Consider the following 16,983-nt stretch of genomic DNA (forward strand, 5'->3'; position numbering starts at 1 on the left):
GAGTCGGCTTTGCGAACTTAGATGAATTTGAGTGCGTCATTTCCTTATTTGGAACCACTCACATAGTTCTGCTCTCAACTACCATGGCGGATCCTCAAACTAAAGATTTCTCAAAACTGTACTCGCTCGTGGCTACTGTGGCTGGACATATCGGAAACCAGGGAATGATATCCGTGATGTCAACCATTCTCAAACAGGCTGATGAAGACATACTTACATCTGCTGAAAACGAAGCATACTTGGCGTTGAAAAACAAGTGTCGTGAGCAAGAGTATGTGTCCAGGAAGGTCTTTTCTGAAATGCTTACTGATGTTATTGATATTCTAGAAATGAACTTGAATTGTTGCGTGCAGGTTCAAGAACTTCTCGTCAAACGTTGACTGAGCCAACCGGTGATGAGTCCGACGACACTGAGTGGGTCAAGAGCATCAAGTATATTGTCAAACGGTCTCGCAGCCACCGTGGATTGTACTGGATCAACCGTTTTCCATTGAAGAAGGTATGTCTTGAATTTTTTTGTGGTTATGTTATCACATCTCACAATTGTTGTCAATTAGGTGAAAGGCCCCTACGACTTTGATTCTCGTGATGAGACCCTGAAGGAATACAGAGAACGCATGAAACAGCTTGGGATATAACTTTGTTTTACCTTTTGGTCACTTCCGTCTCGAACTGTTTTACCTTTTGGTCGCTTCCATCTCAAACTGTTGTTAATGTTTGCTTTCAGTCTCTGTATTGTCTCTCGCTTTGATTCATGTTGTAGAAACATTGTAGAAATATTATTCATACTGATTTCATATCGAAAACTTGTACTCGACATATTTACCTCCACTGAACAACGTGGGGGACGCGTCCGCGGCCTTGTTTCTACCACCATCACTGTTCTGCTTCTCCCTGGGTTTCTCTGGCTCATGCTTGATTTACGACTATGAACTCTTTCCATTCTCAGCTGTATCATCAGGGTCAAGATATTCTTTCAAGTCCATTCTCTGACATGGGGAACGAATCTCTACACTCACAGCAATTCAACATGGTATATTTTCGTTATTTTCAGATTAATTACTCTCTTAATTCCGTCTCTTCATAGAACTTTCTCAAAACTATGCAAAATCAAGCCTTCCTTATACAGTCAATTACTGAACAGCAACTTCGCGCATCTGGAAATACCGTGTTTCTGCAGCTTGAGAAGGAAAACCACGAACTTCGAGAGAGAATAGATACTCTTCAGTGCGTATATGTTGAATTTTGCGTGCATATAGGCTACTTACATTACATTTTAGAACACAACTCCTCAAATATGCACTGTCATCAAGCTCTCCTTTACTGCCAGGCTCTTCCTCTTCGTTCGCTGCCTCACAGCCTTCGGCAAGACTCAAGATACCTCTCAAGCAATCAGATTATCCTCTTGTCAAGCACTGGGATCGCACACCAAACAACACCTCGCAACTAGCCATTATCAAAGTCACCGACTCTAGTAACCTTTCGGACATCTCAGATGATGGCAGCAGTTCAGAAAGCGAAGCTCATTCGGATTCTGACAACAACAAACAAGGCGTACCTCAGAAGAGAAGAAAGAAGCATGGGGGAAAGAAGAACGGAAAGAGCAAGCGGGATGGTGTACCGGCATACCTCGAAAATGAGAATGGCAAGGTTGTGGATTTGAATACAAAGATAATGGTTTATGACGATGCGCGGGCTATATGGAATCAACGAATTGACCTTGCGAAACCGCCAGCAAACTGGTCCTCTGCAGGGGCAGAGCTACGTGACGAGTTTCGGGATGTACTCGAAGAGAAACATCCCTTTCTACAGCTGTGCTCACGTCGATGGAAGGTGGAAGAGATCTGGAAAAGAAACTATCATAGTTGGCTCAAGGCTCGTTTGAAAAGGTTGGATAAACCTTCTCCCCCGAAGAAAACAAAATCTTCGGTGACGGTAAGGCAATTTTCACTCAGCTGGATGATACTGATTCCCCTTCCCCCGTCATCAAGGACAAATATCAATCCACCGCCGGACCTGCATCAGATTCAGGTCTCCCAGAAGCCACGATGCCCGCAACTGCCGCTACCCTGTGCGCTGGAAGTGCAGATCTCCCAGCAGCCACGATGCCCGCTACCCTGTCCGACGTATCCGATGTATCCGCAACAGAGGTAAGACCCGGGTTTCTGGTCTACGTGCTGGCATGATTCTTCACTTACGTTTCTTTCTATATCATAGCGAGCACCTCCAGCAACTCAAGTCATTATCCCCCCTAAAGTTACCAATCCCACCTCCAACGCCAGGAAGGGAAAAGCAGTACGTCGTCAACTCACCAAATTCACTGAACTGACGCTTTTTCTTCTGGTATCAGCGCGTACTACCTCAAGTTAAAAATTCCCAGTTAAACTCGTCGAATCAATGCGACCCCCTGTGCGCAATATTTAGGTGTATCAGTGGGGTCAAGATGCTCATTCCGAATTCCTAGCTTGGCAGCGATCCACATTGACGTTCAGTCGTTGGAAGACAAGATAACCGGTCACTCGCGTACGTTAATATCGTTTTTTGATGTCTTATCTTCGGACTGAACACATTACAGAGCCAGATGAAAATACCGCATCAACGTCGACGCCAGCCAGTCCAGTAGTCAATCAGCCAAGTGCCTCGGTGCCAGGCCCAGCACCAAATGAGCGCACACCCTCAATGGTATGTACCCTTGACCCATTCGACATCCGTACCTCACCCGCTACCTTAGGGACCTGGACCTACATCTTCTACCCCAACCGCCCAGGCAAGTACACCGTCTTACCACTAAGAATGTACCGCCATCCTCAGTACCCTTGACAGGCTGCCACGTTCACCATCATCCAGACTTTGAAGAATGCGGTTGATAGCCTCCCAGGTACCGTACCGTTGGGAACGAAGACCGGTCTTCTTGGCGGGTACAGCGTAGATCCGGCAACTCTCACTGCGGACTGTCCAGAAGACGGACTTGTTTGGGAAAGTGGATGGGATTCGCAGCTGACCCGTCTAATTCCAGCAGACATCTCGCAAGTTTGCCCGCTTGTTCTACGTGGCAAGTATGGGCTCATGGGGCTTGTCAAGCTCATGGAGCACCTGGTACGGGACCGGAAAGTCGCGGAATCGTTACTGGAACAGAAGGTGAAGCGCCTTCTCGCTGCAATTGACCAGTACGTCCGATTATTTTGCCTCTGTACATATACTGATATGAGTACACTAGGGTAACGGAGCGACAGGTTACCTCAAGTTCAACCGCAGTCATAACAACAAAGGCAGCACCAAGAAAGCGAAACCGAGGTTCTTGGGCGATCCCGAAGCATGTTTGTCCCAAGTATGTATTTATTTTACCTCTTGATCCATTTTGCGTGCTAAAGGGGTTAATAGGTGGGAGTACGCCGTCGATTGGAAGATTCAAAATCCACATGGCACGATGAAAGAGTTCGAAAAAGAGTGGAAGACAATGTCACAAGATAAAGAGAGGGTGATGGTACGTTTTCAGTTTCTTTTTCTCCCTCAACTCGCCTTTTCTAACATAGTTCTTAGGTATACCAGGCTCGCGTGGATGATAAGCTCGGAAAGAACCGCCAGGCAACTTGATTTGGGTAGCAAGGAATTTGGGACTGAGCAACGTGTTTGAGGTGACGAAGTGTGGGCTACAGCAATACCGGGGTGAAAGGTGGGAGTATAGGGAGTAGTAATGGTATCAACTGGTATGTGAATAGTATCGACTAGTATCGGGTTCGTAGTGATTAGTATCAAATAAAATCATATTCCGTTGATATCCAATGATACTAACTGGTTCCCAGTGATATTAATTGATGCAAGGTCTCGCTGGGTTCTCGAATCATCTAGTATCAATGTATATCACTATATTTCTCATCTAATGATACATGTTGATATCTAATGATATTTTTCAAGTATATCAGTAGCTATCAGTAGATATCACTGAGTATCAGCTGATTTCTCGTTGGGAGTCAGTACTCGCCGGCAGTTCGGAGTAATTATGAACGTACCCCTCCGTTTCGTACGGCTTCCTCGTGAGCCTTCTTGTCTGCTTCATATCAGTTCCAACCTTCTCACGGACCGGACAAGAACCGTAACGAGCATCACGATTTCCCACGACTCCTAGACACTCCCCTTTGAGAGTCGAGCTTGCTCTTAGGTTGCGTTGGTAGCTCCGGCAGTTCCGATTAGGGGACCACGCCGTGTAATCTATCTATCTGGTGCCTGCAACACTGCTTCAAACTGCTTGCGCTGAATCACACGACAAACATGCCATTGATAGGCGCTTGTCTGTCCAACTTACTACGTTGATGTGACTCAAAAGCTGGGAACGTTCAGCCGAACTGACTCGATTGAATCAAGGAAATACTAGGACCCATGCTCGATTTGTTTATTGTGGTTCTATAGAGATATTCGGATGAAAACAAGGTGTGCCTGGGGTCCCTTCCGACCAGGCCTATGCCCTTCAAACAGTGATTCTGCTTTCCCGTTAGAATGTATGCCACTAGTTGCTGCTGCCGCCGCTTCCGGAGGCTTTGCGAAGGTTAATTCGAGTCGTGACGGTTATCCCCGCATCTCTTCTTGACCCTTATTTTTTTAATGTTTAGCACTACTCAGCTCTCCTACTCAACAGATCTGTGGCCACATGGCTTTTTTCGAGCAACAAAATACTCTACAGTCTCTAAGCTACACATTCTTGCGGTACCCTGTTGCAGGAAGAAACACTAGCTACTCCGAGTCGGAGTCCTCAGAGTAATGGAGACTAAGGTAGGCAGCAGTCTGGAGGTTCCACTGACGGATAGCGACGTCCATAACATCGTGATCCGAATCTGGGATCCCATCTCTATCCCACTTCTGGGCTCTCGCCGCAATTTTACTCCAACCGAGTTCAGCACAAATATCGCCATAGTGGCAATGCACCCTTAAGCATACCCTGAAGTGCTGTCCAATGTACGCCCAGTCTATATTTCCGGGTGTCGTCGTCGCCTTTAGTTCACAGTCTGGGAGAAGAGCTTCCGACGAAGGCGATATACCTCGAAAAGCGATGAAGCGATTGACCTGTGTGGTGATATGCATCCAGATCGATCTACTAAGAGTTTGAAATCAACAGTAGTACGAACCTCGATATCATATCCAAAATTGTTCAAATGGAAGTCATCTATCAATGCGGACGGTAATATGATCGCGTTCGCTGGATCGCTTCTCCATCCAGAATAAGGAGACCGTTGTTTGATCCTTTTTGGCCGATTGGTCTCCTCCTCCTCCTCCGAGGAACCATCGCTATCAGGGTCACGGTCGACGAACCAGCCGGCATGGGGAAGGATGTAAATCAGACTTGTTTCGAGACTAGAATCTTTGTGTTTGATCGCGAAGGAAGGTGCGATGCCCTTCGGGGTCAGCGTCTACATAATCCACATCGAAGCTCATCGTTTAGTAGTGTGATTAGGAATCATCAAACACCACACACCTTGTCGCCGACAAACCAATGAACGACTTCCCTGGCAGGGTAGTTGTAAAGGTAATCATCACACAAACGAAGGTATTTGAATGCATAGTTTCCCGGTGTCCAGTTTGCTGGCGTAGTCCAATTGACGGATGTTTCTGCTATATTGGTAGGCAAGTATTGTAAGATCCCCGCAGGTTGAATGTCGCAAGAGAAAATGTCTGGTGGACTCGAAGGAGTACTAGTGGCCAAGATACTGAGCCATCTTGCAACGTCTGAGCGCTTCAGACCATATCCCGCAGTGTTGAGACCTATATGTTATGAAGATGAGCGGGTCTTTCGGTAATAAACTGTTGTAAAGCCGGTTACCAACAAAGAGGTTACCGGGCAGGATGAGCTGCGTGTAGAAGATAAACGTGTCCCATTCTTCTTTCAATGCTTTTTCGGAGAGAATATGGCTTCTGGATTCGTCGTAGTGAACTTGAACTTCGCTCATGGTGGTGGTAGTGAAACAAGAACGCGCTAAGCTCTGTGGCGAGTCAGTTTATATGCCGACTTCCCACGGATTGGACAAGAAACCGCGAGGAGCACCACGATTTCTCACGACTCCTATAAATCAATATTCATTCGTTGAATCACACGAAGCCTGCATTGATAGGCGCTTGTTGGTCCAAACGTCGATGTGACTCGAAAGCACGGGAAACCTTCAGCTGCAACTGACTCGATTGAATCAAGGGGAGCCTCTCAGGAGGACCCATAGAGGATCTCATGCCCGATCTGATTATTGTTCTTCTTTAGACTGTCTTCAGATCAAAACAAGTGTGTTCTCGGGTCACTCCTTGCCCTTCGAACGTCAGTGACTCAGTTTTCCCGTTGGCACCTGCGGGTATAAAAAGGCTCCCCGTAAAGAATTATTTTCAAGTTATTTAGGATCACAATTTCCCACGAGTCCTTACAGACACTCGGATAACTGCGACTGCTTAGCGCTTAGTATTCACTCGCTGAATCACACGTCATTGATGGGCGCTTGTGTGTCCAGCTTATCAAAGGCTGGGAACCGTTCAGCCGAACTGACTCGATTGGATCAATGGAATCAAAACGGAATACTAGGCTCATGCTCAATTTGTTTATCGTGGTTCTTTAGAGACTTTCCGATGGAAACAAGGAGTGTGTCTGGGGTCCATTTCCCAGGCCTTTGCCCTTCTCAGCTTTTGCTCAGTTAATTGAACGTGCGGGTATAAAAATGCTCACTAATATCTAGTAGAGAATTACCGTTCTAAGCCTCAAGGCCTCATGGGTAGTAACTACAACCTACTTGGTGGGCCTTTAGGCCATTCCGCAAGGGAATACCTCAATTATGAAGAACGGAACATTCACGTCTGGGGTTCAACTGTAACACAAACGGGTTTTAACCTCATTGGTGGTACGTCTCGATGATTTTTCAGCGGATTTTATTGCTCAGCACAAAATCCAGGCCTATACTCGAATGGAGATGTGACGTTTGGAGACGTCTGCGATATGCTCCAGCGACTCCTTATGGCCCCGCCAATCTACCCGCCCGATACTCAAATAAGTGAGTAGTCCACCGAATGTAATGAATTATACATTACCTTTGCGAGCCGTCAACAATCGGATGCACAAAGGCGTGAGCTGACGCTGACATCCCACAGAATTCGCTTTAATGGCTCTGAAAAGCTGTCCAGTTCCGATCGATGACTTGACCGGACGGCCACGAACTGATTTTTCAAATTTGGAGGCCTTTGCCTTGACCAAACGCTACGATAGGGAAGTAGAATGGATTCGGGACTGCATGGGCCGCGACCCACGTATAGGAGGCGCACTGGCGCGTCCTTCTGACAGCTCCTTGATACCCGTTCAACAAAACGGCAGTCCATCCCACTTTGTCTGTCTCATCAAAATTTGTTATTCAACGCAAGGCAAAATATATGGTACGGTTCATCCAGTAGGACCAGTACACAATCTAACTGAGTCATGAAATGTAACCAGAGAAAGTGCTCGAGGTTGCGCCACTGCTAATCCCATCCCCCATCGTCAATAGAAAAGGACCATATCGTTCCACAGCAGCGGGGACTGGTAATAAGGTAAGCACATTCCTGTTGCTCCGTTGTACTTAATATTGTACTCATTAGTGATAAAATGTAGACCGCAACAAGGAGTGACACGACCAGAAAAGCTGTTCGAGAACGAGATTCCATCTGCCGAGTAACAGGAGCGCCTGTGCTGCCTCGCATGAGAGGGACAAACTATACGGGGTTCGAGGTTGCCCACATATTCCCTCTCGCTTGGGCGCTACAAGTATGTGGACATTCTCTACAAAACTGTGACTCCTCTGAAACGAACTTCAGGATCACGCACCGAAGTTCCCCTCGCCCATTCAACCCTATCTAACTATTCCCAAGCTGGCGGATAAACCTCCAAATGCATTCCTTCTCAGAGCGGACATTCACTCACAATTTGACGAGTATCAGTTTAGTGCCAAACCGATTTACTTACCCGGTGCACATAACCAAACGACTCTGGTCTGGTGGCTTATGCGTTTTGAACGAAACGGTGCCAGCAGCCTGCCGCATCGCGACCAGCCCGATCCTAACCGCCTACGGCGTTTATATGGTCCTGTCACATTTAACGTCCAAGACTTTGACTTTGCACTGATGAATCACCACTTCACGGTAGCATTAAATTGGCACGTACTAGGATTTGGGAGGGAGCGTGAGTAGTGAGAAGAAGAAATAATCAGTACATACTCTCGAACGGTCCGGCGCGAGTTAATGTGGCGAGTAACTTTCTGATGAATTGTAGAATTTAAACAATGACATGATGAATTGTACCGGACCTACTCGAGAGGCTTTTCTTTTGAGTACTTGAAGATCGTTGGGTTAACACTACCGTGAGGGCAATTTTCGTTGGTGGTTCCGGGTCAAGCCTTTGTGGCGCCGCAGTGACCGTGGCAAAGTTCACTGAAAGGCGCTCGTTGAGCGAACCGTGTTCCATACGTTGGCATGCGTGTATTGTCTGCTGTTCTCGGTAGTTTGACCATTCCGGTTGTATATGCTATCGTGAAGGAGAGCGGCTATTCGACGATCATAACCACGGTTGCTGTCACTGCAGAGGGGATTTTGGTGGTAGTCATTTCAGTTTTCAACCTACTCAACTTCCTCCGACGACAGAAAAAGTTGTATCCCGAGCTGTAAGAAACGAAACGGAATCGGTGAACCACATGTCGTTATATAAGAAACAAAATACTCTACAGTTACACATTCGTGCGGTACCCTGTTGTAGGAAGAAACACCAGCTACTCCGAGTCGGAGTCCTCAGAGTAACGGAGTCTAAGGTAGGCAGCAGTCTGTAGGTTCCATTGACGGATAGCGACGTCCATAACATCGCGATCCGAATCTGGAATCCCGTCACTACCCCACTTCTCGGCTCTTGCCGCAATTTCTCTCCAACCACCTAGTTCAGCACAAATATCGCCATAGTGGCAATGTACCCTTAAGCATACCCTGAAGTGTCGTCCAATGTATGCCCAGTCTACATTTCCGGGTGTCGTCACCTTTAGTTCGCAGTCCTGGAGAAGAGCTTCTGATGAAGGTGATATACCTCGGAAAGTGATAAAGCGATTGACCTGCGTGGCAATATGTATTCAGATGAATCAACTAGCAGTTTGAAATCAACAGTAGTACGAACCTCGAGGTCATACCCAAAATTGTTCAAATGAAAGTCATCTACCAACGCAGACGGTAACATGATCGCGTTCGCTGGATCGCTTCTCCATCCATAAGTTCCATAGTAAGGAGATCGTGGTTCGGTCTTTTTCAGTCGATCGGTTGCCTTCTCTGAGGAACTATCGTTGATGCCGTCAATGAACCAGCCGGCGTTGGGAAGGATGTAAATCAGACTTGTTTTGAGATTAGAATCTTTGTGTGTGATCGAGAAGGAATGTGCGATGCCCTTCGGGGTCAGCGTCTACATAATCCACAACGAAGCTCGTCGTTTAGTAGCGTGATTAAGAGTCACCATACACCACGCACCTCGGAGTCGTCATCGCATAACCAGTCCACGACTCGCTTGGGAGGGCGGTTGTAGAGGTAATCATCATCCAAACGAAGGTATTTGAATGCATAGTTTCCCGGTGTCCAGTTCGCTGGCGTAGTCCAACTGACGGGTTTGTCTGCCATGTTGGTAGGTAAGTATTGCAAGATCCCCGCAGGTTGAATGTCGCAAGAGAAAATATCTGGCGGGTTCGAAGGAATACTAGTGGCCAAGATACTGAGCCATCTCGCAACGTCTGAGCGCTTTAGGCCATATCCCGCGGTGTTGAGACCTATATATTATGAAAATTAGCGGGTCCTTTCGCTAATGAATTGTTGTACAAGCGACTTACCGACGAAGAGGTTACCGGGCGCAATGAGTTGTCTGTAGAAGATAAACGTATCCCAGCCTTCTTTCAATGCTTTTTCGGAGAGAATATGGCTTCTTGATTCGTCGTAGTGAACTTGAACTTCGTTCATGGTGGTGGTAGTGAAACAAGCATGCACTTCCGTGGCGAGTCAGTATATGTACCAACTTCCCACGGACCAGACAAAAACCGTGATCCATTGCTCTGTCGCGAAGTTGAGGTTGAGATGGGGTTGAGCCGCTTCCTGAACCGGACGAAAGAACCTTCAAATCAGTTTTTCTGGCGCAGTCGTGTTATGCATGTCCAGCTGGGTGATGTGAAGAAATGTGGCGCAATGTACTGAAGGTAGGAGGAAGCCTGCATAAATTAATGAGCATTCGAAAACAATATTTGAGACTCGACTCACCGGTGGAAGAGGTATAAGAACAAGTTGATTCGATGTAACTTGAAGCGCGTAATGTCTATACGCGCGTCGCGAACACCTCGAAGTCACGCTCTCGTTGAAGTGTGGGAACTCGCGCACGGACCAGCGAAAATTTTTATAAAAGCCTGCGCTCAGCTTTTTCTGTTTCTTTAGAACATACTCATCAGGATCTTTATATAGAAACTGACCGAGTCTCGCATTTTTACAAATGCCACTTCTTCAAATCCAGTCGATGACATTCGCGCTCCCTCGTTCATACTGAGAACATGATTTCTTCATTGAAGTCTCGAGGACGTTTGGCTTCGTGCTTTGGATACCTTTTGTGGGTGCTCTGAAGTCGTTGCCGGCGAGGAGAGCGTCAGTCTGATGGATTTCTTTTTGCTACGTTGTCTATACTTTAGTTACTCGGACACATGTCGTTTCATGTAAGTATATCTGGAATTCAAGAATTATTGGGCTGTATAGCTGCCGGTTTCCTACGTCGTGAACACGTTTCAGGAGAATATGTTCGTTGATCAGCTTTCTGTTTTAAACCCGAAACTATTGCTTTGAACACAATGAATTGCATCTGTTATATATATATCATTAGATGATGTCGTTCATGCCAAAGTACAGGAAGAAAAGAAAGAAACCTGTCCCTAAATGTTAATTTAATGAGTAAAATGGTTAGAACCGATTCAAGCCGCTTCCTGGCCCAGCCGTCATAACCAACCGAATTCCACCATGTGCTTCTAATTCATCCCCAGAGGGCGGCGACGGCGTCCGTTCCGCTTCACTTCTCCGAATCAACCCAACGCTCTCTTCCCTATCACCACTTTGCGGATATCTCTGCACACTCCGCCCACGCGGCGACCCCTCAATCGTCTTCTGTTCATCCCAACTTCTCGCAGAATCAGTCACACTCGGGAAGCTCAACAATGTGTCCCGCTTGTCCTCGTCAAAGATATTCCTTGAATCCACCCGCTCAGGTGTTGGCCTGAACCGCTGATACGCAACCGTGGCTGGTGCACTGTGCGGCACACGGTCGTACGGCTCACTTGAGGTCGGACTTCCCGAGAACAATAATGATGTCTCCTCTGGTAGTTTCGACGAAGCTGTATTGATAGGTTCAAGCGGATAACTCGTTGCCCCATCTCCTCCAGTGAACTGCTTTTCCAAACCTGGGCTAGGCGAGCCAATAGCCGGACGAACCTCATGTGTGGCATAAGGATCCATTCTCGTTGGCGCTCCAGATCCAGGTGGGTGATAGGAATGCACCAGATCCGTGTCATCGAATTTGATTGTAGGCCGTTTAGTATGACTCACTATCTGCGAATTCGTGGAAGGAACGCTCCTCATCGATGCATCATCGCCTTTCGTAGCGGCTGCTATAGAGGGTGTACCTGGTGTATGGACAGGAGGATCGTAGAGTTGGTGTCGTTTCAAGCCATCGGTGGGAAGCCCTGAGGTGCTTTTGCCCGGCGACAGCCAAGGTTGGCCTGGATCATAGGCTGCAGCGGCACCCGTAGGTCTTGGCTGAAGACCAGACGCTCGACTGTTCTGGCTCATCCGCCTCGCGCTTCTGGCCCGGACAATAGACCCGAAAGTGCCAAACGATCCTCGCAACGCGTCGATGCCAGGATCTTCGATGCCCACTGCCCCTTTTTCGTCCACAGTCTGCGTGTTTTGGCGAGCGGCTTGTAGCAGTATAGTCGACCGCCGGTCCAGTTTTGATAGTTGAACCGGGTCGACTTTCGACATTTGTAGGATGGTGATGCCAACACAAATCGTGAAAAAACCGAGGACGATGGTGATGATTTCCTTTGGATCTGCATCGAGCCCTTGGAAGAGGATCTGTTATGGTCAACGTAAGTGTTTGGCAGCTACTCTTTAACCGATGTAAGCTCACGATTGTTGTTATCAATGTAAATGTCGTGACTGTTGAAGAAGGTGAGCTCGCGCCTTGAAAACGAGTGACCAGGACCTACATATCACATAGTAAGTGGGCGTAACTAGGATCAAACAGATTGGTTAGCACGAGGCCATCAGAACTACGGAGGAAACCTCACCCATAGCCGTGTTGAATAGCGCCAGCGCTTTGTTCAAATAGAAGACCTCGGTTACTAGAAGATTGAGGTCAGCTTCAATCGACGATGGAACCTGTGGAAGCCTACAGAGTGTTACTACAACAAAAACCAACAAGAAATACAAGAACCAGTTCTTGAACTGAGTAATGCATCAGAAAATAGTGTCCACAACGAAAGAGCAAGCACCACACCTGATTATCCCCCTTTATAGTCGTTACAATAGCGGCACCAAGACCGGTGGTGACACTAACACTGAGAGCACCAATCATACTACAAACTCCAATGTACCACATCATACTCTTGGTCCCATGTCTGCAGGATACATGAGACGGTACAATCAATGAGCTTGAAAGGGCTTGCAGTTGCAACCACGTACTTCGGTGCGAAGAAAAATATGATGACCAGCGAGGCAACAATGAGAACTCCTCCCCATACAAGAAAGCCGGGTGCCAAAAACAGCTTCTGGAATTCTTTAATTTGACCGGTAGTTTCATGACTTGGACCTGGAAGGAGATATTTGGACGTCGATATAGGAGGGGACGGCTGTTACACGCACTGTTGAGAGCAATAATCGTCGATCCGATCTGGGGGGTGGTCAGTATTAGGTGCGAAAGCAAGAAAGAAACATGAAAACTTGCAATACACAGCCCGCACCCAAGCCAACCAAAGAACGTCAATTTCTCCTTCAAAAATATCGAAGACAGGATAGCGCAAATAACCACAGAAAGTGCGCCCATCGGGGTCTATCAAAATCCTTAACGACATTCCAAACAGACTAGGTATGAGGCACACGTACGACTATCAGGGCTTCGACGAAAGCATAAGCTAGAGGAGTAGCGGTATCGTCAGCGAACGGATAGATATGTAAGAAATTCAGATGGACTTGCCAGCAAAATTACAGAGTTCTCCCAATATCATCACTGATCCGCGGTTGGAGACATCAAAAGCAAGCTTCGGAGCGGCATGAACAACGTACATATCATTCCACACCACCATAACCACTAGGAAACCATTTAGTTTAGATCGTTCAAAAAGGTGATGATGAATATTTGAATACTCACCGACTTCAAGTACGCAACGCCTTCTCCAGCCACACCACCTGCCTGAGATCTCAACAGCCCCTTCTTCTTGACAACAAAGCTCACTCCAATAAGAAATCCACTTGATATGGCTAGGACGATACCAACAATCTACGACCAATGAAAGCACAACAGCGTCAGTATCGATACCCATGAAGCTCGAAAGAAGTTCTTACCCGTAAATTCGAATTGCTGGAAGTTATACTACCAGCCATGGAAAGGTTGACCTAGGGTGGTAGCGGTCGTCCGTGAAGATGAGTAGCAGTGACGCTATTGGGGGCTTTTCCCTTTTCCAAATCAGGAAACGAAACGATGACAACAAGCTTTATTACATAATCATTTTCAACCGGTCGACCTACATATTCCTCACCTTCATCTGCACTGATGCACTGATTTTGAGGTTCTATTCGTCGTCGCTTTTCTCCAAGTCTTAGGGACGGGCCCATATACTGTCAAATACCAGATAATGGTACGACTCCAGCTTGACTCCAGCAAACGTAGGGCCATCCTTTGACCGGCCCGGAGTCAGCGGATGCTGTGTTATCGGTATATGTTGGCCTCATCGCACTCGACGCCGACTTACCTCTCACCACATGCCGCTGTCCACAGCCCGCAAAATACACCAAAGTGCCGACGGTCATGCTCTCGACAATTCAATATATTTCTCTAATGTACAGTCACGACGACCGACATCATCTTGCATGTCCAGGAGACTCCAAAAGTCTCTCCTAACAAGAGAGCAGTCCGTATCAGCGAAATCGCCACTCAAAAAAAAAAAAACAAACAGAAATCATGCAGGGGGTCGGATCGACTCACGGGAGACTCACATTGTATTATACCCCTCTGTATCTGCACTTTTTCCAGCTTCACTTAGCCGAAATGAGGGTATTTGAAGGTTAGGTTGACCATTCATGAACTGGCCACATGCTCGCACTGAAGCAGACCAGCAACATCCCATGACCATCAGGAATTCGAGCTAGAGCTTCGTGGGTCTTTCAAATTACCCTTCCTGGTCTGTTTAACCTGTCGTGTGCATCGCGAATACCAACGATCATTCAATAACACCTTTTCTGAAGGACGTTCGTGCGAAGATGAAGTCGCGATGGACTACCTGCTTGCTTCTTTATGACTCGATCCAGATATCCATCTCTCAATCAGCCCTACCGTGTTCTACAGCACTATGTTTGCCAGTCTGGGTCCCACACTCCCGAACCTGCCTTTACGAGCGTCTCACAAGCGTCTCGTATGCTTGCATCTCATCAATACATCCACTTTGGGGTCCAGAACTTCTCGTGCTTCCGTATACCATTGTAGTGGAACGTTGTTATTGTGAGTGATCGAATTATGGCACGATTCCTTCATTGACATTACCTCCCAGATACGGCCCCTTCAGAAGTTGGGCGGGCTGGTGAGAAAAATCAGTCAACAGGAAGTCTACGCCCGGCAAGAGCAGGTAAAACCAGGGCCCGCCACTTCATAATTGCTTGAAGGAATGACATGACCATAGAACCAGAGCGCTTTCCCGCTCTCATGGAATGTCGAGAGGGCGACAGTCACGGTTACGGACGACAGCATTAATACAAGCTTCCAAAATTGTCCTGGAAAGTCGCTCTCGGGAACCATCACGAACCCTGTATGTCCCACTGGCAACTGATGTCAACGTTCAGGTCGAATTAACCGAGTGCAAGTCGACAGCAACCCTTCCTGTGGTAGACCTTCTTCAGAATTCATGTAACTGCAATTCAGGTCCGTTATGAAGTCCAAACATGTGATTCCCCTGCCAACTAGCAAATATGGTTTACATAAAAAATGAATGCTAGTCGTATTGGGTCCGACTCTTTGGGTAGATTGTCGTCAATAGACCAGGCCAGTGGTACCTCTTCATGTATGTCTTTCCCCCCTTCCAGCTCACGCTTGTCAAAATCTCATTTCTTCCTCTGACCTGAACCCCGTCATTCTAGGAAAACTTTCCCACTGGTTGATTGCAAACATGGTTCGAAGGTCCACGGTTGTCACGCTCCAGATCTCTCGATATTTTAAGAGAGCCTAGGTAATCGCCCGCGTTCGACTCTGAGTTCACCCCTCCACTCTCACTGATCTGCTACAGCTTGTTACGTCGGACTTGTCCGTGGGTCTTTTATCCTCGTTTGTATGACCCAATTTTGACGGAGATACGGGACCGAATCTTTTCAAAAATCCTTGGACTTGATTGTCATATCGCAGTTTCGTACAAGGTCCATGTATTTCGGCTCAGTCTATACCGATACGACTTTTTTTTGTCAGTAATGACATCTGTCAATAATAAAGGCATTAGGCGACGCCACACAATCTTACTGGGAACCTCGCAGTTTTCTACGTTCGATTAGGCATCTGGTTCATGGACTTTTCGTTGCACTGTGGACTTTGGTTCTTAATCATCATCACCCGAATGTACATGCATATGCTCTGTGCGCGCCGGAGATTTAGGGGGTTATAGCACGGTTTACGCCCATGCTGGCAGCTGGAGATAACTTATAGCGAGTGGTTTACCCTGTGGGCGTCCCGTTTCCAGGGTACGCCCCCTCACAAAACCTATGGGCCATGTGCCTGTAGTAATCCAATATACAGATGTTAATCATTAGGAGCGAGCGGATTGAGGGAGCGGAATGTGTGGCGTTTAGCTCATCCAGATGACCTGAAGTTGCTCGACCCGCCGCGGTATACACGCAATACGGCAGCACGGATGACAAGGTTCACAGACGTATTTGATGACAGGAAAAGGCTCCACACCAGAACGCGGCTTCATCCAATGTTCCTTCCAGCAAGGCATGGCAAAGCCGCAAACTTGTGAAAGCTGAGCAAGCACCATCAAGTTCTCCTCAAGGCCTCCCTTCGGTCTTCCGCTCCCCGTTTCAAGTCCGCAGTACATTTTTGAATGATGAACAAAATGGCACTACTGGATCGTCCCGCGCGATGTCAAGAAAGGCCTCATGCTTTACGTCCCTTGTCCTTCGAGCTCCAAGTCTCGTGTAACTGCGAGCTGATAAATGATGATAGGCTTATAACAAAGTAGCCGGCGACGTATGGACCTGAATGGAAGGAGATGAGGAGCTGGGCGGGCTGGAAGATCGGGCCGCGTGTGAGATTCGGCGTCGTATTATTATTATTCAATGAGCTGATGGATGAGGCGAGTGTCCAGATCTTCCTGTGAATCGCCATAGAAATGATGTGGTGCGAGTGAAGAAAACTGATGTACATATCATGGAGATATCCGGAAGTACCTGACCATAGCGAATGAGGCCCATGATGATCGATGATGTTGTTGGCTGTAAATGATAGATCAACAAAGTACATCGCTAAATGATATCTTGATTTTTTAATCGGCATTATTCTCGACTTACCTTTCGAAGGGAGACCAAGGATGCAGATTTCACCGGCTTACCTTTGAACCTCATCTATTTATCATTCATTTGGAGCTTTGATTCGTGGTATACTTGAGGGCAATTTAGAAACCTGAGATAGAATCGGCGTGACCACCTACAGCTGCTGTCAGACTTGGCAAATCAAGACCATTA

General features: G+C 47.2%; 7 protein-coding genes across 7 annotated transcripts; 4 read left to right on the top strand and 3 right to left on the bottom strand.

Moving 5' to 3' along the window:
* Positions 1-83: 83 nt before the first annotated feature.
* On the top strand, positions 84-638 carry E1B28_000172 (uncharacterized protein; the record flags this gene model as incomplete). The annotated part of the gene is made up of 3 exons (XM_043145974.1): positions 84-271; positions 328-499; positions 558-638. 3 exons carry the CDS (start codon positions 84-86, stop codon positions 636-638), a joined length of 441 nt encoding a protein of 146 aa, XP_043014674.1.
* A 290-nt stretch (positions 639-928) lies between these two features.
* On the top strand, positions 929-3,594 carry E1B28_000173 (uncharacterized protein; the record flags this gene model as incomplete). The annotated part of the gene is made up of 13 exons (XM_043145975.1): positions 929-1,033; positions 1,088-1,227; positions 1,281-1,935; positions 1,992-2,150; positions 2,218-2,295; positions 2,351-2,409; positions 2,465-2,523; positions 2,576-2,682; positions 2,732-2,771; positions 2,879-3,167; positions 3,218-3,328; positions 3,382-3,484; positions 3,541-3,594. 13 exons carry the CDS (start codon positions 929-931, stop codon positions 3,592-3,594), a joined length of 1,959 nt encoding a protein of 652 aa, XP_043014675.1.
* A 1,044-nt stretch (positions 3,595-4,638) lies between these two features.
* E1B28_000174 (uncharacterized protein) lies at positions 4,639-5,977 on the bottom strand. The gene is made up of 4 exons (XM_043145976.1): positions 5,813-5,977; positions 5,468-5,754; positions 5,121-5,402; positions 4,639-5,058 (listed from the first exon to the last, which is right to left on the bottom strand). Exons 1-4 carry the CDS (start codon positions 5,937-5,939, stop codon positions 4,729-4,731), a joined length of 1,026 nt encoding a protein of 341 aa, XP_043014676.1. The 5' UTR covers positions 5,940-5,977; the 3' UTR covers positions 4,639-4,728.
* A 745-nt stretch (positions 5,978-6,722) lies between these two features.
* On the top strand, positions 6,723-8,181 carry E1B28_000175 (uncharacterized protein; the record flags this gene model as incomplete). Its single annotated transcript, XM_043145977.1, has 6 exons — positions 6,723-6,866; positions 6,918-7,016; positions 7,114-7,392; positions 7,451-7,545; positions 7,607-7,759; positions 7,810-8,181. Exons 1-6 carry the CDS (start codon positions 6,737-6,739, stop codon positions 8,179-8,181), a joined length of 1,128 nt encoding a protein of 375 aa, XP_043014677.1. The 5' UTR covers positions 6,723-6,736.
* Positions 8,182-8,756: 575 nt separating this feature from the next.
* On the bottom strand, positions 8,757-9,972 carry E1B28_000176 (uncharacterized protein; the record flags this gene model as incomplete). Its single annotated transcript, XM_043145978.1, has 4 exons — positions 8,757-9,086; positions 9,149-9,427; positions 9,493-9,785; positions 9,846-9,972. The coding sequence occupies 4 exons, from the start codon at positions 9,970-9,972 to the stop codon at positions 8,757-8,759; spliced, it is 1,029 nt and encodes a 342-aa protein (XP_043014678.1).
* Positions 9,973-10,826: 854 nt separating this feature from the next.
* E1B28_000177 (uncharacterized protein) lies at positions 10,827-13,717 on the bottom strand. The gene is made up of 13 exons (XM_043145979.1): positions 13,606-13,717; positions 13,412-13,540; positions 13,327-13,351; positions 13,238-13,270; positions 13,147-13,175; positions 12,989-13,093; positions 12,907-12,934; positions 12,727-12,853; positions 12,542-12,662; positions 12,333-12,489; positions 12,252-12,275; positions 12,173-12,201; positions 10,827-12,117 (listed from the first exon to the last, which is right to left on the bottom strand). The coding sequence occupies exons 1-13, from the start codon at positions 13,642-13,644 to the stop codon at positions 10,951-10,953; spliced, it is 2,013 nt and encodes a 670-aa protein (XP_043014679.1). The 5' UTR covers positions 13,645-13,717; the 3' UTR covers positions 10,827-10,950.
* A 591-nt stretch (positions 13,718-14,308) lies between these two features.
* E1B28_000178 (uncharacterized protein) lies at positions 14,309-14,558 on the top strand (the record flags this gene model as incomplete). Its single annotated transcript, XM_043145980.1, has 2 exons — positions 14,309-14,324; positions 14,377-14,558. 2 exons carry the CDS (start codon positions 14,309-14,311, stop codon positions 14,556-14,558), a joined length of 198 nt encoding a protein of 65 aa, XP_043014680.1.
* Positions 14,559-16,983: the final 2,425 nt, after the last annotated feature.

This window comes from Marasmius oreades, chromosome 1, assembly GCF_018924745.1.
Source record: "Marasmius oreades isolate 03SP1 chromosome 1, whole genome shotgun sequence".
NCBI lineage: Eukaryota > Fungi > Basidiomycota > Agaricomycetes > Agaricales > Marasmiaceae > Marasmius > Marasmius oreades.

Bases quoted from the DNA above. Each gene is read 5' to 3' on its own strand.
- E1B28_000174 (XM_043145976.1), bottom strand. From the start codon at position 5,939: ATGAGCGAAGTTCAAGTTCACTACGACGAATCCAGAAGCCATATTCTC. The intron at 5,755-5,812 runs GTAACCGGCTTT...CATAACATATAG, and splicing joins GCCCGGTAACCTCTTTGTTG to GTCTCAACACTGCGGGATAT. The intron at 5,059-5,120 runs GTTCGTACTACT...ATCACCACACAG, and splicing joins ATTTTGGATATGATATCGAG to GTCAATCGCTTCATCGCTTT.
- E1B28_000177 (XM_043145979.1), bottom strand. From the start codon at position 13,644: ATGGCTGGTAGTATAACTTCCAGCAATTCGAATTTACGG. The intron at 13,541-13,605 runs GTAAGAACTTCT...CATTGGTCGTAG, and splicing joins CCAGCAATTCGAATTTACGG to ATTGTTGGTATCGTCCTAGC. The intron at 12,854-12,906 runs GTGCGTGTAACA...ATCTCCTTCCAG, and splicing joins GACGATTATTGCTCTCAACA to GTCCAAGTCATGAAACTACC.